The 24862-nt window shown below is 32.8% G+C and overlaps 1 protein-coding gene across 1 annotated transcript in view; it reads left to right on the top strand.

Annotated features, from left to right (window-relative positions):
- The window catches only part of LOC129224272 (peroxisomal targeting signal 2 receptor-like), a 29570-nt gene extending 5098 nt beyond the window's left edge, over nucleotides 1–24472 (top strand). The window contains exons 2-10 of the mRNA XM_054858700.1: nucleotides 2745–2920; nucleotides 3079–3114; nucleotides 3475–3552; nucleotides 4888–4996; nucleotides 10403–10509; nucleotides 20709–20822; nucleotides 20907–20962; nucleotides 23790–23886; nucleotides 23976–24472. Coding sequence (XP_054714675.1) covers nucleotides 2745–2920; nucleotides 3079–3114; nucleotides 3475–3552; nucleotides 4888–4996; nucleotides 10403–10509; nucleotides 20709–20822; nucleotides 20907–20962; nucleotides 23790–23886; nucleotides 23976–24029 — 827 coding nt within the window. The 3' untranslated portion in view covers nucleotides 24030–24472. The remainder of the gene's footprint in view (nucleotides 1–2744; nucleotides 2921–3078; nucleotides 3115–3474; nucleotides 3553–4887; nucleotides 4997–10402; nucleotides 10510–20708; nucleotides 20823–20906; nucleotides 20963–23789; nucleotides 23887–23975) is intronic.
- The last annotated feature ends 390 nt before the right edge of the window (nucleotides 24473–24862 follow it).

Here is a 24862-nt window from a genome sequence, read left to right as displayed (position 1 = left end):
AACCCAACTTAAACCCTGTTACAAACAGTAAAAATAAAGTTAAAAACTACAAGAACCCCTCAAGGATTTGTAAAAACAAAGAATTTCGGAAGTGAGAGGTTTTTTTTTTTTAAATTCTAAAATGAAGAACTTACCTTTTTATGGTATAAATCCTCACACTCAGTCTAAAACAATACATCATATGACAATGGCACGTTACAGATACACACCACGTTGGAGTTAACTTTTAATTAACATTCAAATTTGAAGAAACTGGCATTTTCTAATGTTTTTACTTTAAAACACAACTATTGAATTTAAACTAACACAAAATAAGCTTTCCTGTAAGGTATATAGCACGAAACAACACGTATCTCTCCTGTTGCGTGAAACCAAGTAAACAGGTTTGAACAGATCTAACTAGCTTGCCTCCGGGTTACCAAACATAGGTTAATTTCGCCAGGGTTGCCATGCTTAAAAAATTATCGCCTCATTGGCGAGAAAGATATTTCAATTTTGTACAAAAAATCGGATGTCGCCAAATGGGGGGGGGGGGATATAACATCTGTACTATAAAAATATATGTGTAAAATCTAAAAGCGAACAACAACACAATCACAAGTTTCAAAAAAGAAAAAAAGTGAAAGGACCCGCGGGTTACTCGAGCCGAGGATAATCTGATCGCCGATAATCGAGAGTTTACTGTAGACGAGTCTCAAATATATATAATATTTGATGAACAATTTTCATTAGAGACGTACCGAGTACTCGGTAACTACTCGGTACTCGGCCTACTCGGCCAATTTGCCGAGTACTCGGTACTCGGCCAAATTCTGATCAGATACTCGGCCAATACCGAGTAGTTGCAAAAAATTGAATATTGTCCAAGACAGATACTAAAATTTATATAAAAAAAAAGAGCAAGCATTATATTCTGCAATTATTTACAATTAAAATTTATAAGTCAAATTTAAATTTTGAGAATAATGAAGTTTGTAATGCTTCAATGGAATAAATCTTTATTTTAATGTCTCCAAAGTTAATAAAACTTATTTATTAAAAATTATGCAAAAAAGGTAAGTATAGAAAATATGGAATTTTTATATTAAAAATGGATTTTTGCTTCAACCAAAAATTAGTTATAAAAAATAAAAAAATATCTTTGCTTAAAAAATAAAAGGAAAACGTTAAAAGTACAGTGCATGAATACTGCAGACACATGTTTTGGCGTTACAAGGAATTCTTTTTTCAATGCACAAAATGGGAGCTCGTGGATTTAAAGACAAAACTCGGATTTTTTTGTCGAATGTCTTTACATTCTTTAGCTCACATGTTATGCACTGAAAAAGACATTCCTTGTAATGGGGGGGAGGGGGCAGAAACACGTGTCTGCAGTGTTCCTGCACATTTGTTTTATCTGCTTTTAAGAATTATTTATATTTGGCGGACTAGAACTATAATTGATTGGTATACAGTGAAAACCCTCCAAACGTACACCCTTCTTATGCGGACAATTTTTAATTCCCCAGTTCCAATGCAAATAACATTCTTAAACTCCAGTCCTGCGGACACCTCTCTATTGCGGACAAAAAAAATTGTCCTGTTAGTGTCAGCTTTAGAGGGAGTTTACTGTAATTGGTTTTAATTCCAACTCGATTAATCATACCTTTTATTTTTTTTTAATTTTAAAAATAATTTTTTTGTAAAAAATTTGGCAACAAACAAAATTGTTTATATAATGCGTGATTAAATTTCAGCAGGAATTTAGTTTTAAAAACTATTATATGGACAAGGAGGTCTATACTACTATTCCAATAAGTTCAAAATTCAACGCATGTGTGTTGGTGGTGGTTTTTAAAACATAATTGTTACTTGGTAACTCGGCCGAGTAGTGAAAGGCCGAGTACTCGGTAACTCGGTACTCGGCCGAGTACTCGGTACGTCTCTAATTTTCATTTATATTACATTTAGATCCATTACTGGCAATTATACTTAACACTCATATTTGCTCTCATGCATATTAGAAAGTTCCACTGCTGTGAAAAAAAATTTATTTTAATTCATGCGTAGCAATGAGAAAATGAAAGGAACATTTAAATCAGTTCAATCAATGTCAAATCCCCCCCCCCCCCTTTTTCAAAAAAAAAATAATAAACGCTTATTTATAGTGTTTTTACAATTGCAATATGTTATATAGTTATGCATTTAAAGTGGAGCATTTTAAGAAAATTTAGCAACTCCTCTCTGTTAATGAAGAATATTTGACTTAACATTTTTCATTAACAGAGGTATCATGTCAGACTAGAAGGCTCGGTTTTTGATACAAGAAAGTTTCCTTCGGGCTGGGATTTTGGTCCAAGACAATATCACTCGGGCTCGGGCGTGCTCGGTTACAAATTTTCAGGCTCAGGCGGGCCCGGGCTCTCAAAAATGAGCCCGAACTCATCTCTGGTGCATATACAATTATACCAATGATTTTTGGCTAAAACGCTCATTCACAATATTCCATTCATTCTAAAACTTTATGTGTATCACATTGGACATGTGACTACTTTAACTTACTTTGCAAAGCGTTGTGTTGAAAAAAAAAAAGAAAACTTAGTATTCTGCTGAAAAATGGAAATTCAAGGATGTTTTGCTGTATTATACATTATTGTTACTTTTACCCTGTATTTGTAGGAAGAATAAGATGTCTTCCATACCAATTATGTAACAGTAAATTTTATAAATGATTTCACATTATTCGTTACAAATCCTTCTTTCAGGTCTTGGCCGGTTATATGTAATAGATACAGACACTAATGAAGGATGTAAAATTATAACCATGAGAGAATGGTCGGACGGCCTGTTTGATGTCACCTGGAGTGAATGTGATCCTCATCTGCTTGTCACTAGTTGTGGAGATGGATCCATTCAGTTGTGGGACTGCATGACTACTTTTGTATGTGTTTTTAAGTTAATTTTCTTTGAATGTTAAATTTTGTTCATGATTTTGTTCTTAATCTATTTTGCTCTTTATTATTTTTTTAAATAATATTTTTAAAAATTTATGTTATTTAAATGATAAAATTTAAGATGTTAAATAATCTTTTTTTTTAGGAGCCTAAGCAGTTTTATAAGATTCACGAGAAAGAAGTAAGTACAGAAATTTTATGTAACATGAGCTTAATTGTAATGGTAAAATGTGTAGATTAATGGGTAAATCAAGTCAAATTTTATTTAGTGCAAATTTAAATACTTAAATAGGTTAAACATTTCAATTACCTTGCATAAAAAGAAAGTTATTACACTATAATTATGTGATAAACCATTTGCATTTTAGCTGCTATATTTTAAAATTATCTTCACTAGTTTAGTTCTCTCAGTAATTTAAAAACAAGTCAGCGTCTTCCTTTCTTTTTGACATTCTGTATGTAAATTCTTATTGTGACATTTTGTTAACTGCATTTTTAAAAGTAAATATTCTATCGGAATTTTATTGATGTTCTGTTGTAGGTGTATTCTGTTGATTGGAATCCGAAAAATGCTTACAGTTACATTTTATCTGCATCGTGGGATACTACAATTAAATTGGTAACTCTGCTCTTATTTTTATTTTCTAATTGTGATTAAATATTTATGGTTAAAAGCTTTTAACTATAACCACTTTTTAGCAGCTTTTAGTGTTTAGTGCAGCTTTTAGTGTCCTATTGGTTTATATTTTTTCATTGGTGTTTTGTTAATCTGCAATTTTTTATTTTTAAGCTGTTTGCTTAGCTGGCTCTTGGCTTTTGTTGGATGTCTTTTCATCCGTAAGCTCATTCCTTTTGCTTTGAAAATGGCTTTCCTTGTAATGCCAGTATCTGCAGTAATCTGCAATTTGTGCTTTTTGATGTTGTTTGTTTTTATTTTACTTTTTGTCAACAAAAACATTTGTTTAACTTATTAAGTTTTGTGTTAAGTATTTTGAGAGATAATATATTTAAAAATAAGTAATGGTGTGTATCCTTAATTAAATTTTCAAAACTTTCATAGGTTCCATCTAACCTATGCTGTTTTTAGCATTTCTTGCCATAATTTTGGTTCATTATGTACTGGAATGTTATACTATGAATTTAGGCCCAGCTTGATTTTATACTACTAATGAATCTGACAGTCAATAATAACGTAGCTCCTAAACCCGTCAATAATAACTCATAGCAGGACCTACCGTCTATAATAGAATGTTAAGCTATATTTCTGTTTTAGTCTCATCAGCTATCAGTTAAAATCGTGGCACGCTTAACGTGATAATTCTTTTAAAAAATTAAAACAATTGAGGTTCCACTTGCCTGAAGAAGGAAATAAGCATTAAGATGACACCTTCATCTTGCCTACTGTGATTGAAGTATAGAGCGGAAGCAGTATTGTTCAATAGGAAGTTGAATTTTGAACCGTTTTACTTACAAAATTCCTTAGCAGAAAAGTTCAGGGCTAATATCCTAATTTTAAGCCTAAATTTATGAGTTAAGACACCACCAGAAGTCAAATTTCTTTAAGTCATATAAAGCAGATGCAAATCCTGAAATTAAGGGAAAATATTGTTTTAGTCATAGAGAGGGAAAGGGGTACGCAAGTGTTTGAAATAGTCTGTGAAAATGAACTGGACTTGCTTGACTGAATAAATTTTCTAAGTAATACTTTCCTTGGTGGAGGTTTTTTTTTTCTCTCTCTCTGAAGCAAACTTTCATCTATTGGTAAAGTTATTCACAAAATTGCCTATCTTGTGTGCAGTGTTGTGAGCAGCTTTAATATATAATTCTTTAATCAGGAATATCCTGTACAGTAAATCGAACTGGAGGGAGGGGTTGGGGGGTAGGATGTATTAATTTGTTCAACATTTTATTTTTCTGCAGCTTTTATCAAGTACATAAGTTTCATTAATTGTAGTGGAATCCTTATGTTGCAAGAGAAGTAGCTGCATTTCGAGAGCATACTGATCAAATATATGAAGCAAAATGGTGTCCCCATTATCCTGAAATATTTGCTTCTGTTTCTGGTAAGTAACTAAAATAGATTTAGCACAACATTGTTTTTTTTCTTCGCGCGCGTGTGTGTGTGTGTGTGTGTGAGTTTTATATCTGCATTATGCAACAATCATGTGCTTGCATTTTCCTTTCAAATCTTGTAGTGCTTTGATTTTTTAAAATGTAACAAATGAAATGTTGATCTTCTACGGAAAGTTGATGATATAGAATGTTGATTTTGTAAAACAATATTCTTAAGAATAATTACGGGGGTGATAATTTTCCGTCTTTTGACGGATTTCCATAATTTAAAAAAAAAGTGGGGGGGGGGGGCACACAGAAAGAGACAGAATAATAAAATAACAGCTATGAAGTAATAAATAATCAGTAAATGAATTAAATCTGGGAAGTTGAGATTACTACTTTTTATAAAAATTGAATTTTGTACATTTAAGAGAGAACTACTACTCATTGCATTAAATCAAGTGAAGTCATTTCTTATAATTTTATTTCTTAAAAAATCGTCTTAATTCTTCAGTATGTTATCATTTTGAGCACTTTTTGTGAAAAATAAAATTTTACTTTTACCTATAAAGTGCTGTATTTGCATATTGTTTTTAGGTATTAAGTCCTTTTCTTTAAGAAGTAAATTTGGGACATGCTCCCTTTTCCATTTGAAAAGTTTCCGTCTTGAGAAATTTTCCAACTTTCGACCCCTAGATAATAACTTTATACTTACATAATGTGCTGTAACTTCATAAAGTGGGCTTAAAATTAAATGTAAAAGACTAAAACAAACATGGGCATTCTTTTATGGAAATTCTTGTGTGCAATTTTATTACCTTAAAACATACACATTTGGTTTTGACAAAGCAAGATTGCAGAGCATTCTTTAGCCATTGTTTTTCCTATTAATTAAAAATGAAAAATAAATTCATCTATTGTTGTAAATATAGTGGAAGACAAAAAATAAATAAAATAAATAAATAAAAATAATAATAAATAAATAAAAATTAAAAAAAAAAATGCTGCATTACTTGTGATAAAAGGAAAAATGTACAATTAATGTTTATCATATAAATGTTTTATTTAATGATTGTATTGTTTCCATAATATAGTTGTAAGATTAGTCTCAATCATATTTTGTAGGGTTAGTAATGTATTTACTCTTAGTTATTTCAAAAAACGAAAAGAAAAATAAAGTGAAAATGCAATATTTAAGAAACACATGCAACAAAGCTATAGATGCCCAACTCTGCCTTCAATGTGAATTCTGCCTAACTTCAATCATATTTCATAGATCCCCAGGAGCTGTGAGAACCGTGATCAATCGCTTCGCACAGGACGTTATTTTCACAGATGCAGGTCAACATGATAGATTGTTGTGCTAAAAAATATGTGGCAGTAACAAATTTAGTTTAAATGTAGAAAAGTGGAAGGGAAAAAGTACATATTTCAAAATAGTTTACATGAGTACGGTAGACCCTCGTTTTACGCAGGTTCATTTTACGCGGTTTAAGATTTGACGCTTTTATTTTTTTTATGCGGATGAGTTTCAGTTTGAGATGCGGCAATGCAAACAGATAAAATTTTCCCCTCTTTCAAGATCCAATTTCGTTAAGATTGCAGATTACGTGAAACCAACTGCATTTTGGCATGCTAATAATCAAGCTTGGGTCACTGGAGACATTTTAATGCGATTGGTTCCAAAGCTCTTTTTAGAAGTAAAATAATTTAACTCACACAGTTCAGAACTCACTGGGAAAAAAGCTTTTAGAAGTGACAATGGAGGCCAAAACCAACAAAGATACCGACATTGGTGACGCACAACCAAAAACGTTGACTTTGAAAATTTTGTGCTATTCGGAGATATTGGAAATGATCTTACTGATTTGTTAGTGAAGGAAGATTCTATCATGGAAATTACGCAAGTGATCATGGATAGGTTAATGCTCTGCAAAGAATTACAGAGAAAAATTCTTAATGACTACCAAAAGACTATCATAGTCAGCTCTAGAACACAAAATTAATTTATGTGTTCTTTATGCTCGTTGTGCATAAAAGTCGACATAAGTACGCATTAAACTTATTATACACTTAGTTATCACTTGAATGAAGTATTTTGTAATCTACGGAACCAAATCCCTATTTTAACACTAGTATTAGGTCTCAATTTACGCAGCATTTCCGTGGAACGTAGCCCCCGTGTAAAACAAGGACCTACTGTATATGACAAAAATATTTTTTTTTTGAGCAATCACATTGCTTATTGTTCTCATTTGACTGTTTTTGGCATCCTTTGATTTTATTCCCCCCCCCCCCCCGCCTCCCTCTGCAGCACCACCGTTGAATGGCCTCATGATGCTGCTCCTATATCAGGGGTGCCCATCCCTGCCTCTAGCTCAATGCCACAAAATCCCCCCCCAAAATTTTTCTCAACTCTCTTCCTTTTAAACAACACTATTTAGAGTTACAAATTTCCAGTTAAAGTTAAATGTGAATAATTGATCATGATCTGATCATGATTGATTAATGAATCAATCAGAAAAATATTCGACAAAATAAAGTTGCTTGAAATAAAAAGAAAACAACAGAATTGAAAACGAACTGCTTACATTTATGGCAGCAATTAAGTACAAGCAATAGTTTTTATAATAAATTTAGGATCTTGCAAATAATCACTGCTAATACTAAAATAAGTTTAAAGCCGTTTGCTCCGAACTTCAAATTTGAGTGTTGCAGCTACCAGATTAGTTCTATTTACTGTATATGCCAGCAAAATTTGTAATTTATTTATAAATCCCAGTTAAAATAATAACAATAAATTTTTCAGAGCTGTCACGAGATAAAAAAAAAAAAAAAACTAAGAGGGTAGGGTATGGAATTTAGCAAGCACCTCATCCCACCTTTTTTCTTTAATATATTTTAAAATTCAATGAGATAGAGAGAATCCAGCTTTTGATTTGCGTGGGAATCATTACTCAATCTTAGCAATACGACCCCTATCGTAAGTATAATATTGACTCAGAAATAAAGGTTCCAGGAGTTTCTCCTCTGGAAAATTTCTGAATTTTTAGTTTGAGACGATCTCTGGTAATGTTAGGGGGAGGAGAGGCTTGGTGGACCTCCAGTGTCTTTTTTTTTAAATGAAACTCTAAAAATGCACTTGCAGATTGCTTAGATTATGTTAGTAAAAGGGTTGTGTCCCTCCCGTGGCAATTTTTCGAAATTGAAACTCCAATAACGCAGTTTTAGACAAGGTTTGATAACATTAGAGGGGGAGGTCCTCCCCCCGAATTTTTTTGAAATTATATATATGGTATTTGGTAATGTACGGTACAAGAGAGGTTTAGTGACACTAACAAAAGCAATTATTCAAAATTAAGACCTATAAAAATGCATTTGTGGATTGTCTTCGGTTATGTTAGGTAAAGGGGGATTCGGGAGTTCTTCCTGAAATTTTTTTTAAATTAAAGTGTTAAAAATGTGATTGAAAGCCATCTTTAGCAACGTTAGATAGCAAACTGTTTTTCAAAATTGAAGCTTCAAAACCGCAATTTAAGCCAACCTTCAATGATGTTAGGGGGGGGGGGGATTCCGAACCTCTCCCATGGAACTTTATTGACATTTTTGTTCTAAAACGTAGCTTTTGGCGATCTTTAGTAATGTTAGAAGGAGAAGGGAAGAGGTTTGGTGGCACTCCAAAGCAATTTTTCAAAATCAAAAGTTCAGTAACAGTTTCAGACAATCTTTGGTAATGATAGGGAGAAGGGAGTTCAGGGGCTCTCCCCTGGAACTCTTTTGAAATTGTAGGTCTAAAAACGCAGTTAAAGACGATCTTTGGTAACGTTAGGCAGAAAAGTTCTGTTGCCCTCCCTGGCAATTTTTCAAAATCGGAACTCCAAAAACACAATTGCAGATTGTCTTCAACTATGTTAAGGGGAGGGGATTTCCTGAAATTTAAGTGTTAAAAAGATGCTTGTACGCCATCTTTTGATATCGTCCGGCCTTTGATGATGTTTGCAAGAAGAGTTCTCAGAAGCTCTCCCCCGGACATGTTTCAGAATTTAAGCCCTAAAAACGAACACTTAAAACTATTTTTAATGATGTTTGCGAAAACTGCGGAAGATGGAAAGGGGTGGGGGGAGGGGGGTTCCTTGAGAAGTTTTGCGAATTTGTAACTTCAAAAAGGCAGTTTTAGACGACCTTTGGTAGCATAAATGGGGTGAGAGGCTTAAGGGCTCGTCACAGGCAATTTTTAGAAATTTAACTTCCAGAAACTCAATTGTTGGTGAATTTTGAGAATGAAATTAAAGAAAGGAATCCATGATTTTTCTGTTAAAATTTTTTGAATCTAAAAACAAAATTTAAGAGTTTTTAATGATGGTGAGGGTGCGTTCTTCTGAAAGTTTTTTTGGATTTTAAGTCCTCAATACGCATAGCCACCAAAAATCGGTCGCACAAACACACATACAAAGATAGATATTTTTCGGAAATGGTCAAACTTATTGATCTATTGAGCATACAAAATTCGAGAATTTTCATGAAACTTATGTTATAGATATTGAAGAAAGTAAAAATGGTTTATGAAAAATAGTTAACATAAGATCAAACTGCTCTACTTCCATCAGCGAAATCCAATATTTTTGAAAGTTTGGTAAAGATATCATGTAATGGCAATTTTTAAAAACTCATTTTAAAAAAGATACAAAACATGAAAAAAAAAATGAAATGAAAAATCCTTTAAAAAAATTCGTTTGTAAAGAAAGTATATTAATATTGGCCAGTCAAGAGCTAAAAAAAAGTTATTTTAAAACTTAGTTTATTGATTTTTTAAAAATTAATTCACAAAAGGCCAGAGCATATTGGGTCAAAATTCTTACGAAAACAAAAAAGGCATTAAAAATATTTTATTGATCCATTTTCGACCCCCTCTTTTTTCATCGCTGTTAGACGTATTCATCATACAGAATTGTACTTGTTCCAGAAAAAATCTTGATAAATTAAAATGAAATCAAACCGTCAGAACCTTTTTTGCAACACATCTCCCATCTCTAAGGTGATCTTCTTTGAAAAAAAAAACACGGCTACTAAATTTTGGAAGGAGTATGTCAAAAAAGCATTATTCATGCATCTTACTATTTCTCGTTGAATCAATTTAAATATGTTCCTTTCCTCCAAAAATTTCATTTTCAAAAAAAAAAAAAAATCCCCCCCCCCAAAAAAAATTTTGATGGCGCAACTTGCACCAAAATCCCCTTGTGGGCACCCCTGAGCGAACAACTCCAGGTTGCGACCATACCTCACACACGCATACATACACCCACCTACACACACCCACCCACCCACACACACACATACACTTGTGATTGCGAAAGACATAATTTGAATTCAAGATGTCAAAATTCAAATTATATTGATTTTTTTTTTTAATTTAGGTGATGCATCATTGAAGTTATGGGATATCAGATATCCTAACAGGTGTACTGGTGTCTATATGCATGATATGGAAGTACTGTCTTGTGATTGGTGTAAAAGTGATCCTGTAAGTAAAAATTTGAAATTACCTAACAGTTCTTTTTGCAGTATTTTCACTTTTTTAAAAATCACTTTTGTTTCCAAAAAATGATCTTATTAAATGCTATTTTTTGTTCTGAATTGTGTGAAATTTATATGCTTACTAGCTGCGTTGCCCAGCTTTGCCCGGTCTACCTTGAAAATAAACATTGTTTCAAGTGACGTATATTCAACAATCAGGCTTAAATAAAAGGAAAAAAAAACATCATGCAAAATTTCCCTTCCAAACAATGACGACAGTCATTAAAATACTTTTAAGAAAGTAAAATGAGAAAGATGCATTTTTAGAAAGCGTAACCATGGAAACACAGAGTAAAAAGTTTAAGAAATTAAATTGAGATTTGATGGAAAGAAACAATGGATTCTAAAAGTGTAACTGTAAAAACCTGAAAATAACAAGAAGTTCTGTCTAGAACTAGACGAGCCTACTTTCCCGTATACCCATACTACTTTCTAGTACCTGATCAATCTTCTCAAAAATAGCTAAAATCGCAAATTTTTTTGAACATATTTTTAAAATACTTTAAGTTGATTTCTAGGAATAAAATATTCCCCACTCATCTAAAAAAAATTTTATGCATAAAAAAAAAAATAAAATAAAATAAAATAGCAGAACTTTTAAACAAAGCAGCTAATACACTTTTTTCCATTCAAAAAAATCTTTAACAGCTTTCAAAATGAAAAAATAATAATTAAAATTAATAAGCTCATTAAAATAAATACATCATATAAAAAAAATCGTTTCTTTTCCCCCTGTTGCCAAAAACATTTTTTTTAAATGAATTAATGCACTTACCAAAAAAAAAACAATAAAATGTCAACTTAAAGAAATAATTTTCTTTGTCAAAAAAAAAAAAAAAAAATTGTCTGCGCATATCTTTATGTAGAAACATAAATGACTTCGAGTTTATTCCCTAAAAACTGAGTACCTAAATTGAAACTTTAGGGTAAAAATAAAAAGTCATATCAACAATAATTATTTCACAGTTAAAACCATAGCTGCGGAGTCGGAGTCAATCTCATTTTGAGATAAAGGAGTCGGAGTCGAATATTTAAAATCGGAGTCAGTCATTTGTCCTCCGTGTATAAATTTTTGCCAAAACTACGAAGTCATATTCGAAGTCGGGGAGTCGGAGTCCGATTAATTGTCGGGCACAAGAGTCGGAGTCAGAGTCAAGTGCCCCTAAACTCTCGGAGTCAAAGTCTGGAGTTTGGCGTCAAGAGGTATTTCCAACAAAATTTGTTTGAAGTAAATCCGCCTTCAAGTGCGGAATCTACATTGACTTTCAGTTTCCCCGTAGGCACTATTTTAAAGGGATTTGAACTGTTCAAAATTGAACGGAAAATTGTTCAAATCAAAAAGATATTTTATATACAAGTTTTTCATCAAAATCTTTTTCCTACAAAGCTTGTTTGAAGCAAATTCGCCTCACAGTTCGGAATTGCCTTGAATTTCCCCGTAGGCGCTAATGTTAAGTTTTTTGAACTGTTCAAAATTGAACAAAAAATAGTTCAAATCAAAAAGTGAAATATAGGAATGAGGTGTCCTCGCCGAGATCTTTCGAACAAAAAAAAAGTTTTTCGAATCAGACTATTCATTCAAAAGTTATTAGGGGGGGACAGACAGACAGACCGACAGACATTTTTTCCCATCTCAATACCCTACTTTCCAATTTTTAATTTTTCAATATTTATTTATTTTATTTATTTTTGACTTTTTTTTGTTTTTCACGATATTTTTAAGATGCATTAAGCCTTCTTTCATGCTTTTTTTTTCTTTTTCTGACTTTTACTGGGAAAGTAGGCTAAAATGGTTAACAACTTGAATGGAGATGAGATTTTTCAAACTTAATTTAAAAAGGCTCGTAACTTTTTTCCTTTGGAGACAGGAGCTTAGTTTTTTGACCATGGGTTGAAATAGATCTGGAGTAAAAAATGTCGCTCTATCTAATGGTGTCAAAACGAAAACTGTAGGACAATTCCTTCACTTTTTATTGATAAATTTAATGAAGAAAGTAGCGCCTAAATTGCAGCTAAGCCCAAAAAAAGTTCAAGCTATAAATGCAAATAACTCCTGCCATTATTCAGTTAGAGCAGTAAAACAAATTGCATAGAACACGGAAAATTCTACTCTTTCCAATGATATTTAATATTAACATGTGCAAGTGATTTTCACCCCCATATTCGAGAATTTATGTGAAAATTGAGCTTAAATTGGAATAAATAAAAGAACTTCTTTATCATTTTTTTTTCGAACTGGCCTGCAATCCTTTTTCGTACTTAAAGAAATAAACTGAAAATTTCAGCGAAATCACCCGTGTAGTTCTGGAGTTTTGCACATTCAAACATACAGACGCTTTTTGGAGACTTCACTTTATATTATGTAGAGATCAAGGGAGAAAGGAAATATGGGTGATTCTCCAAAATTCCAACAATATTATGTTCCAGTAGCCTAACACAAAAATTGTTTAACTCAGAAATTGTTTTCATTTTTTTAATAGTTAGAAATAACTTATCTGATGTTATTCTACTCTTATTAAAACAATAACTCATTTAGATTTTTCTGCAAAATTTTTTTAATAACCAGAAAGTCCCATTTTTGAAGAGTCCCCAGCATTTTTACTTTCTTCTATATCTAATATATAGAAGAAAGTATTGGATTCGTGCAAATTTTCGAATTTCGAATTTTGACGGATTCGAACATTTTGAGGTGTGCTTAGTCCATTTCTGTCTGTGTGTATGTGTGTGTGTCACGTCTGTGTGTGACCAGTTTTTTGTGATTTCTCTACAGCAAAAACTACCGCATGAAATCGAATGAAATTTGGTACACATATGTGCCTCTATGTGAACTTGTGCCCATTGGTTTTTGGCTCGAATTCCTCCAAGGGGGGTGGAGCAATGGGACGTTTTTTGAGTTACACGTGCTTGATATTCCTCAGGAAGTAACTGGCGGAATCAAACAAAATTTGGTCCATATGTTGCCATCAACAGGAACAGGTGCTGATTCAATTTTGGTGTCAATAACTCAAACGGGGGTTGAGCCAGGGGTGCCCACAGGAGGGGATTATGGCGCAAGTTGCGCCATCAAAATTTTTGGGGGGGGGATTTTTTTTTCTTGGGGAATATGAAATTTTTGTATTGCGGGAAGAAAAATATTTAAACTCATTCAACAAGATATATATGCATTAATAATACTTTTTCCTCGTACTCTTCAGAGACATCGCGAAGGGGGGGGGGATGTTTTTCAGAAGTGGGGTCACCAATTTCATTTTAGAGATGCAAGTAGCGAAGAAAAATTGAAACTCTTCGTTGTTTTAAAAGAAATAAAATAGTAATTATAAATGAACAATTGAAATAATAGTGAGAAAAAGTTTTTTCTGTGGAGAAAAATGTATGGGTCGTCGAAATAAATTTGAAATAGACACAGAGAGAGAGAGAGAGAGAAAAGAAAAAAAACACTTAAATACAAAAAGAGATTCAAAGTATTGTAATGAATACTCACACCAAAAGTTCTAAATGTTTGAATGGAAAAATCGTAAGTAAATCAAAACTTGATCAAGAGATGCAGGTGGCATATTTTCAATAACATGAAGTGGAATAGAGACCTAAGGTATCACAGAAAATTACTACATCCGTTCAAAATGTTAAAAGCCTTTTTTCTAAGGCCTGAAAAACCCATGTATTGCAAGAAAACAAAAATATTTGGCCGGGAAATTAAAAATTTTACTAAAGAAAATCCAAGTAAATAATCGTGTTTGGCAAATGAAAATTGGAAGAAAATATTGCCACAATATTTTTATCAATAATTAAAATTTACAATGAAGATAGGAGGAACGTAGCCAAACTGAAAGGAAGAGTGGAGAACTCCAAATCCTTCCTTTTACATCCCCAAAGCTGGCCTGGAAGTGAGTTTTTAGAATTTAGGTTTAGAAAAAATCCCGGGAAAACGATCTCAAACCCCACCCCTTTTCTCTTACTCTAAAGTCATTAAAGATGGCTTACACCTGAGTATTTAGGACAGTAATTTCGAAAAACCATGAGAGTGCTCCCAACGTAACCTCCGAGAAACGCCCTCTCAATTAATCATTCATCATCATTCAAGGTCGAATAAATTTCGTCGTTTGGACTTTAATTTAAAATAACTCCCTGAGGTGTCCCGAAACTGTGTTGTCCTCCAAATATTACCGTAGATCCTCTTTGCCCTTAATATTACCATACATCGTCTGAAACTGCATTTTTCGAACTACAATTTTCAAATTTTTTGCGAGGGAGAGCCTACGAACCCCCCTTTACGTGTGTGTCATAATCAGAAATAATTCACAATTAGGAATGCGTGCTTGAAGTTTGCATTTGGAAAAATTATAGAACGATGCTCCAGAGTCTCTTTCTCCCTTAACATCACCGTCTGAAACTGTGTTTTTTAGATTCCAATCTCGGAAATTCTGGGGGAGAGCCCCCGGACCCCCGCTTCTGAACATCCACTATAATATTAAAATCTGTTCGCGTCCGTCTGTCTGTCTGTCTGTCTGTCTGAAGATCGATCTTCTCGAGAACCACTGCGAATCGGGAGTCAAACGAGATACCGATCAATTTGAAATTTTCCAAGGAAAACAATAGGACCAATCTCATAATTGTACGACTTTAATTAGCGGAGATATTAATTAAAACGTTAATTAACATAACGCTATTCAGGAATTTTTATTTCTTTCCTGTTGCCATTTTGCATATGGGTGAGCAAATAAAATTCTAATAATTGTGTCAAAAGAGATTTTTTTGGCTGCTGTCCAAATCTTAAAACAACGTTTCCATCTAGAATTTCATTTTTAATTAGTTTAAAATTGGTTGCTCTATTCGGACATTTATCTCGTCTGTCCTTTCTTATTTTTTCACATTCAACGTTCTTAACTCTTTTCAGCATATGAAAAATGTTTCTTTAGTAATGTTTATTGATTGAAGTGTAAGTTTATCATTCACCGGCCTCATATTTGGGTACATTTAGGATGTGCGACTAATTATGTTTATTTTGTTGGACTTTTTTCCGTCACATGGGTGAGTTTTTGAATTGTAATAAATCTCTTTTTCCTTCCTGTTTCGATTTTTGAAATACAGTTTGTATCGTTAAAAGAACACGTTAAATTAAGATTGTTTGGATTTCTTTAAGTGAAACAGAGTTAAACAAAAAAGATTGTTTTTAAGGATTTTAACTAAAGCTTAATTGGAATCTGATGGCTTGATATTAAATTAATGCTTATTGGTATTTAATAAGTCTTGGTGCTTTAGTTTCACGTAATCAACAAAAAAGTGTGTGTCATTTTATGTAAAAAGCTGATTGTAATTGTACATAAATATTTCAGATATATTCTATCAGATTTAATTCAGTTTAAAGTGAGCACATATTATAGTTGAGAATGCATATATTTTCATCTTTTGTGCTAATTGAAAATACTCATAACTTGTATTATTGATAAATATGATTAACGTTAAAGAGGTTTTTACCAAAAATATGCTCTACTGGTGTTTTGCAAACTGGTGTTTTGCATTACGCGTAATTATTTACTCCTTAGCTCTTTAGAAACTGATGTCAGAATAATACAAAAACATCAATTGAACAGCTCTTTCATTTTTTAAGTAGCTCGTGCAACGCCGGGCACGCAGGCTAGTAATTAAATATAACGTATGATTGTGTTGGGAACTTAAATTTGGGAAAATTATCGGAAGAGGCTATCCTGGACATCCACTCTCCTTCCTCCCAAACTTAAAATGTAGTCTAAGCCTGCGTTTTTATATCTTCAATTTCGAAATAATGCAAGAAGGTAGCCCTCCGACACCCCCTAAATCTGATTGAATATTATCCTTGCGATTAAATTTATATTGCTAGTACTAAGGTCTAGTAATATGACTATCCCTGTCCCTGCTAAACCAGAAGCCTAATTTTCTCTCTCTCTGCATATTGGAACATGCGTTTGAAACAATTAAGGAGCCACCAAAAGCTTACAAACCCCCTCCCCCCAGTTTTTTGACCTAGCGACAGCCCTGGTATTCTTTCCAAAATTTACAGACCGTGTCTCTTTTTTAATGAAGGGAACGTCCCAGACGGCATGGACTTAGTGTCCGTTTTAAAACTGGATCAGACGATTTGATTTCTTTTAAATTTTTTATAAATTTTCTCGAAGTAGCACAATTTTGCATGATGAATACGTGTGACAGTGATGAGAGGGAGAGAGGTCAAAAATGTTTTATTCTTTGTAATAATTCTGACCAGTGTGCTCTAGAGGTCTTTCTTTGAAGTTTACGAATAACATATTTTTTATCCCTCCAATCGACAATTAATGTGTTTTCTTCATTAACTAGCTTAAGCTTATGAATAATTTTTCATTTCACTTCACTCCCATTGTCTCTACCATTTTTAAACTGATTGTTTTAATTTATCATTAGATGATTTTTATTAAAACTTTCAGTGATGTTGGTTTTCGCTGATGGAAGTGGAACAGTCTGTTCTTAAGGTGTTTATATTGTTTTTCGTAAATCTCATTTACTTTCTTCCATCTCTGATATGTATAGAAGGATATTTGATTCGTTAAAATTCTCGAGTTCTGATTTTTGATGTGCGCTGAATAGCTGAATCCATTTTTGAGAATTTCCGAAAAATATCTGTCACGGTGTGTGCGATCCATCTTTTTTGGCTATGCGACTTCAATTTTGGAAAACTTCCAGGAGAGTGATCCCACTGTAAGGCCAGAATAACACCCTCATTATCATCAAGAGTCATCTAAAACTGCGTTTCTAGTACTGTAATTTTAAAAAATTCATAAGAGAAAGCCCCCCTCATTGCCCCCCTTTCCTTAACACGATCAAAGACAAGCCTGAAATTGTATTTTTGGAGTATCAATTTCAAAAAATTGCCGGGGGAATGGCATTGAAATTCACTTTCCACTAACATTATCAAGATCAATCAAAACTGCATTTTTAAAGCTCCAAGTTCGAAAATTTAAGTGGAGCGCACCTCTTCCTCCCCCTCCCCCACTCTCGTCAACATTATTGAAAAATCGTCTTAAATTTGGTTTTCAGGGCTTCAATGTCGAGAAAAATTCCGGATGAGCTTCCGAAAACTCTTTTTCTTCACGTCACAAAGGTCGGCTACAATTGCAATTTTAGAACTTCAATTTCAGAAAATTGCTTGTCCCCCAACCATAGATAAGCGTTTTTAAAACTTTAATTTTAAATATTTTACTGGGGCGAGCCCTAGGATCTCTTCTTTCTCTAACATTACCACAGATAGTCTAAAACTGCGTTTTTAGAACTACAATTTTGAAAATAAAGGAGAGCCCTCCTTAACACAACGGTATACTAACCACAATTGTGCTTTTAAAGTTTCAATATTGAAAAATTACCGGGAAGGGGCCACCAAACCTTTTATACCCCCAAAATCACCAGAGATTATCTAAAACTGTGGTTTTAAAACTACAATTTAAAAAATTTTCCGGGGGAGAAACCCACGGACCCCCTATATAAGTGACAATAAATTTCCGTTTCAAGGTTCATATTGTATACATCTCGTGATGCTTCCATCCCAAGCCAGAAAGTTGAATTCAATCTATCCGTAAGTATCCATACGCTTGAAAAAAAAAATGCAAATAAGGTGTAGCAAAAAACATGGGTACCCAAAACTTGTTTACTCAAGATCCATATTGTAAAAATCGGGAAAACAAGGTTGGTCAACAATCCAACAATATTTCAGTTTAAATGGTATTTGTTAGCGCTACCCCCCCCTCCCCCCGAGTAAATTTGACTGGAAATTAGACACTAAAAACTTATGTTTAACACGATTTGAACGCAAGAAAAAATTTTTTTTTTTTGGGGGGGGGGAATTTGCGCCATTGAGCTTGGGGGGGATGGGCACCCCTGGGTTGAGCTATAGAACTTTTTTTGTCGTCAATTGTGACTGCTGTATCTCAAGAAATAATAAACGGAATCTAACAAAAATTTATCGACAAGTAGCCCTTAGAGGGTATAAAGAGCGGATTCTATTTTGGCGTCAACAGCTGAAAAAGGGATGACGTCCTTTTTTTCCCATTGTGACTGCCATATCTCAAGAAGTAATGCTACGTTCTGGATAAAATTTGGAATACATGTGAATCCATATGTAAACAGGCGTTGGTTCAATTTTGGCGCCAACCGCTCCATGGGGGGGCTGATTTTTTTTATGTGAATGAAAATAGCTTTATAATTGCAACAATAAGAAAGATAAATTGTAATAGACTGTCGTCTACGTATTTCGCGCGATTTTATTTGTTGGATAATGACCAGAAAATCGCGATGATTAAAACTTTTTAACTGTTGCCATCTTGTGTTTTTTTTTCTCCTTTTTCCATTGTGAGTGCCTTATCTCAAGAAGTAATACTACATTCTGGTTGAAATGTGGAATATATGTTAATCCATATGTAAACAGGCTGTGGTTCAATTTTGACACCAATCAGTCAAAGAGGTGTTGATTTTTTTTTTTTGCGAATAAAAATAGCTTTATTAATGCAACAATAAGAAAGATAAATCGTAATAGATTGTCGTCTGTGTATTTCTCGTGATTTTAATTGTATGGAAATGATCGGAAATATTATCTCAATGATTTAAAATTTTTAACTGTTGCCATCTTATGTTTAACAAATAAAATATTTGTAATTAATTCAAGCAAGGCTTTTAAAATAACTTTCAATTTTCGCTCTTTGCTTTGCTTTTGCAATAATACAGACATTGGGATGGTCGTCTAGTTTTTGCATGTGTAATTTTGTTTTTGTTGGGAATATTGCATATTGTCAAGCATGGGGATTGATCAGAAAAAAAAGAAAAATATAGAAGAAAGTTTCGTGCTAGCCACAACATACTAGTTTCAAATGGTTAAATTATTTAAAATTTTTATATCAACATTCCACAAATTCAATTTGTAGTACAAAATTAAGAATTCTTAAAGGTGTAAAATAGCATTCTTTAAATAAATTATTTAAATCATCAACCTACATCATTTTAAACTTTGTCCCCAGGTTTCATGTCATTCTCTTGTCCTAGGAATGAGTTCAATTATTATGTATTAATAAAAGAAACTTTTGATTTGCTGTTCCACAACACTGTTTATTAGCACCATTTTGCTAGTTTCCTTGAGTATTAAGTTCATATGATTTGTCTGCTGTTCTTACTAAAACTTTGAAGTTTAAAAATGGGTATGATTTTTTGCTGTTATCCACCTGGACAAAATTTCTGTGTTAAATAAAAGAAAAATAAATTGAAGATGATTATTGCTGCCCAATCTGATCGTCATTCTAATATATTTTCAAACTCGGTAGCTTCTCATTTACTTTTATAACATTTACATCTATGGTAACACCCCTCTTTCAGGGTCTCTATAATTACAATACAAAAGCAGGTTCCAATTTTGTATTGCTTGCATTTTGCTGAAACACTACTCTGCAAGCTTCATATTAAAACTTAGGTCTGGATTTATACTGATCGCCTTCTCTTAATTTTTAATTGCAGGTATATGAAAGATTCCCTCACACTTAATTGTCGTATTACCTTTGACCCTCTTTCTAGTTGTTCAAACGTATCAAGAATCTTCATCTTTTTTTAAATTGTTGCAAACTGTCACTTTTTGTTTCCATCTTCAAACTTTAGATGAAACAACATGCCTAGGTGCCACAACATTTCATTCTCTTTCATATTTAGAATAAATAAATGAAAAATATGAGAAGTAGTGATATATACACACTAACAAAGCTATGTTTATAGTGTCAGTCAGTGATGCTAAAAGGATGAAAGTACATTCACGAAGTCAATGTTAAGTAGTCAATAACAAAGCCAAAGCTTAGCATCATGATTCCTTTTCAAATTATTTTGTGTTGAGAGCGGGAAAATCCCCTTTAGCTCTAAAATTTGTTGCTCTTGAAAACTTGGGTGATAGCCATTTCACATAAGTCGAATCGCGTTGTAGCAGGAGTCAACTGTATTTCCAGTTCTCTTTATGAATTACCTCTCTTTTTTTTCTTCTATTTCGTGTATCTCCATCCCTGCATATATTATACATTAGAATTAATCCATAGTTCCAAAATGTTTTCGGATTCTGAGATTTTCTGTATGTTTTGCTGTAAATTAACTTAAATGCATGCATTTTTTATGTAGAAAGTGCTTGCTTCTGCCACAACTGATGGTAAAATCTTTGGATGGGATATGCGGAAGGCTCGTTATCCTCTTTTTATTCTCAGTGGACATGAATATGCTGTTCGTCGACTTAAAGTAAATAATGTACAACGTATATAGTTTCAAATTTAATGCTTGGACAAATTTCTAAATTGTTTTAATTATATTTTTCACTTACAGTTTTCACCGTTTGAACCTGGAGTTTTAGCTTCTGTCAGCTACGACTTTACAACAAGGTACTGTACTTTTTTTTAAAGTAATTGATACCGCTTAAAGTATGCAACTAATTATTAAAAACATATGCAGTGATCAAAGCTGTCTTATTTCTAATTAAAGAGGACCAAGCTAAACAAAAGAGTATGGGCTTAAAGCTTCTGCAAGAAATGAAATGTGTTGTCAATTCTTTCATGCATGGAGAAACAATTAGTCACATCATTTTTCCTGAGCAGCAAAATTATTTGTTTCTAAATTTATTTACCACGTAAACATGACTTTTTAGGAGCATCTTTTTTTTTTTAAAATCATAATTATATCAAGCTTTGGACACTTGTCTTAATCAAGATATTGGTCACAATTGAAGAATATGTAAATATTTCTTGGGTGTAGATAACATTAGCAAGTCAAATGCAAAGTAGAATATGTTCTCTTTCAAGAATAAAACTGTCAGGTTAAAAAAATTACTTAGTAGGAAAGTCATAAAATGATCAAGTGATTTTCTGAACGAGTTACGTTGATGGAGTAGAGCAGCTTTTTTTAAATTCTGTTTGGCGGAACCACAGGGTGTCATGAAAATTATATTTTCCTTTCAATTAATTTCAAGCTAGTCACTGAAAAATCAATAAAAATAACTGTACTTCAGAATTAAAAAATAATAATAGACTAAATTATAACTTCCAACCGTGCCTTCCGTTTTGTAATCTAGATCCAGGTTTTTGATCAGCGTTAGCCAATGCATAAAGAATGAACTTAATTTTCATCTAAAATTCATGCATATTTTCATTATAAGTCAATGAATTTACAAGACTTGCAGTATTAATTGCCATTGTTAGGTATCAGTAGGAAAATGCATCATTCCAAAACCTTCTGTTATGAAAGTCACTGCTAACAAACACTGTTCGATAGGGGAAAAAAAGTATTTCCTAGTTCTTTTCAGAGGAAGAAATCAGACAGTTGTTTCCATTAAAGGCACAAGCCTGAATTTTTGAGCTAAGGAATGAGGTGCTTTCTTTTTCTTTTTTTTTTTAAGAATACAGTTCCCCAAATTAAAAAATCAACTACTTTCGCCATGTATATTATACTGTGTAACTATGTTTTTGCAAAATTTGCAAAAAAATTTTCCTTCAAGAGAAAAAAGTAGATGTACTTATTGTTTATGAAAAAGTTAGTTGCCAGAAAAAAGTTTTTTTTATAGAGATCTTGCATGCATTTTAAAGCTTTTAGATTTTTTTCAACAATAAAAAACGTTTTAGAGATAAAAGGATTAAAATAAAAGATACATTTATTTATAAAATTATTCAATACTTTTAATGTTTGGATGTAGCTTTTTATTGGTATTTCATTACTGGACAGCGGAGAAAATATCAAAACGAAATGTGGATTAAAAACCAATTGATTGACAATACAGGCCCATTGACTGTGCCCGTATAAGAATGTAAATTTTTCTTAAAAGGAAAACTATTTAATTTTTTCTACAAAAATTCAAATTAATAAAGTTTGTGAAGTTCTGGTGTAATTTAAATGATAAACATTCTCGATTGCCACAAAAGATTATAGTGACATTTTTAAGATTTGCAACTTCAAAGAGGGTGTGACGTAGTGAGTTACAGAAGTAGCGTTGAAAGAATCCAAGCCTTTAATTTAAAACCAGTCACACCACGATCCAAAGGAAGGACTAAACCCCTTTTAAAATTTAACAAAAAAAAATTTATTTACAGAGAAAAAAAAAAGACAATTAATCATTACATAGATGGGGTTACACATTACTCTGGCAAACACAGTTGCCTCGTGGTGATCACAAAAATCACGGTTTCCATACGAAACCGGAGAATGTCTTCGGGCACCTATTTCAGTCAAGTCCAAGAGCAATCTGCCCTCCCAAAGTTCAGACCAAGGTCTTCGTGAAGGCAAGGGGCTTGTCAGCTAAGCCCCCTTAAAATTTCCTATTGGTGGGAACATATTGACGAGCACAGCGAGGTAGTGGTTCCGTCAGAGAACTCACGGCCCGGATTCGTTGGTTGATCCGGCGCCTCATTAACATGAGGATACACCTCCACGTCTGCGGTTTGCAGCAAGTCAAAACGGATCTCCGGCCAGGCCTGACAAGAAACTCAACACACTCGATTTCGAAACTGTCCAAAGAGTCGCCAGCTAGTCGTGTTCATTCTTCAGGTGCGGGAATCCAACCCAGACACAAAAGGGTGCAGAAGAATAGCTGTCCGTCAGTTCTCCGCAGAGTTCAGTCGGCATCCCAGTCGCACAGTGGACGCGTGGCATCAAAAAGGGCACAGGACTGAAGATGCCACAAGGGGTTTTCAACATATCTTTTAGCAAAACGTACCATCATAGACTTAGTGCCTAACAGGATATGAGAATTTCTTCATAAAGTTTTGTATTAAGTATAATTGAAGTGATAAAAATTAGTACTTTTCATCTTATTAAAGTTATCAATTTTTAAACGTTGTTAAAAGTATTTATTTTTATTTATTATTTTATTTATTTATTTATTATTTTTTGATGTGAAAAAGAATATTTTTTAAAGCAATATTTATTTTCTTTTTATTTATTTATTATTATTATTATTATTATTTTGCTTTTCACTATGACCTGAATTTAGCATTCAAATATACTATTGATGAAAAACCAGGTATTCCATAAAAAAATTGGACATTAAAAAGAGTTCCACTTATCAAAGAAATTAAGAAAATGCTGGAGAAAACTTTCCACTGTTCAACTCAGTACTGTTGCTCCTCGTGCTAGTTTTATACCAACAGTGAGAACATGCATTGCTGCTGTTGTTGCCAGATTATTTCCAATGAAAAATGAAGTTTTGTTACAATTTTACAGGTTTTGGAACTGGATGGAACCAAGTCCTTTGCAAGTGCACAAAGAACACAAAGAATTTGTCTATGGATTAGACTACAATCCTCTTATACCCGGACAGGTAAATTATATTTTTTATTTGAAGGATTTCTGCTTTTTTTTTAGCTTTAAAATTTAGGGTTCTGATAAGCTTCTTTCTTTTCTCAACAGGCTTGTGACTGTGCTTGGGACTCTGAGATTCACATCTATAATACTGTACAATAAGAAAAAGTACAATTTCTGTATTTTTGTATTTTTCATGGCTATGAAAAAAATAAGTAAAGTATTTTTTTGAAATATTTTTATCACCACTATATGAATTTTAATAATAGTTGAAATTATGTAATACTTTATCTTAAAGGAGTCCAGAAAAAGTTAAGAAAATATGTAAAATACACCTGTTTAACAAATAGAATTTGTCAATGCATATATTTTTATAAAATCTCAATACTCGTAATTCTGTTGCCTTATCATGTTCTCATACTCTTGTTTGTTCATAAAACATGTTCACAGAAAGGATACTCTCACTTATGCTCAAGTTTCTTCCACTCATTCATTTATTTCATTTCTGATCCAGTTTTATAAAATAGATTTTTCTATAATTTTGTTTTCAAAATGAATTTTGTGTTATGTTGTAACTTTTTTTGTTTAATAAAATTGTATATATTAATTGTTTTCTGTGACTCTTGTACTTAATTTTTAAATAAATTTAAATTTTATGATGTTTTTTTCATTATAAAAGGGGAGAGGGATGGAAGTACTATTTCTGATCATTTGCAGTTACACTAATAGAAATTTCAGAATGCATAGGTCATGGCCCGCTCTCATGCCTTATTTTAAAAAAAAGCTTAAGAGAAGATATTCTAGGCTTCAGAAAATTTTAGTTGTTAATTGACATAAGTGCTACCAAAATAATAGGCAAATCAACAACTTTGTGTTAAGTCTTCCATTTTCTTAGTACTGTATCTTTGAATTCTGAAAAACTTAGTTATGAAGTTACAACTGGTGCTGATTTTTAAGATTTGGTGACCAACCAAAGCATCTTTGGTCACCAGCAG

The sequence above is a fragment of the Uloborus diversus genome, chromosome 6 (assembly GCF_026930045.1).
Source record: "Uloborus diversus isolate 005 chromosome 6, Udiv.v.3.1, whole genome shotgun sequence".
NCBI lineage: Eukaryota > Metazoa > Arthropoda > Arachnida > Araneae > Uloboridae > Uloborus > Uloborus diversus.
This window is presented reverse-complemented; position numbering and strand designations above follow the sequence as displayed.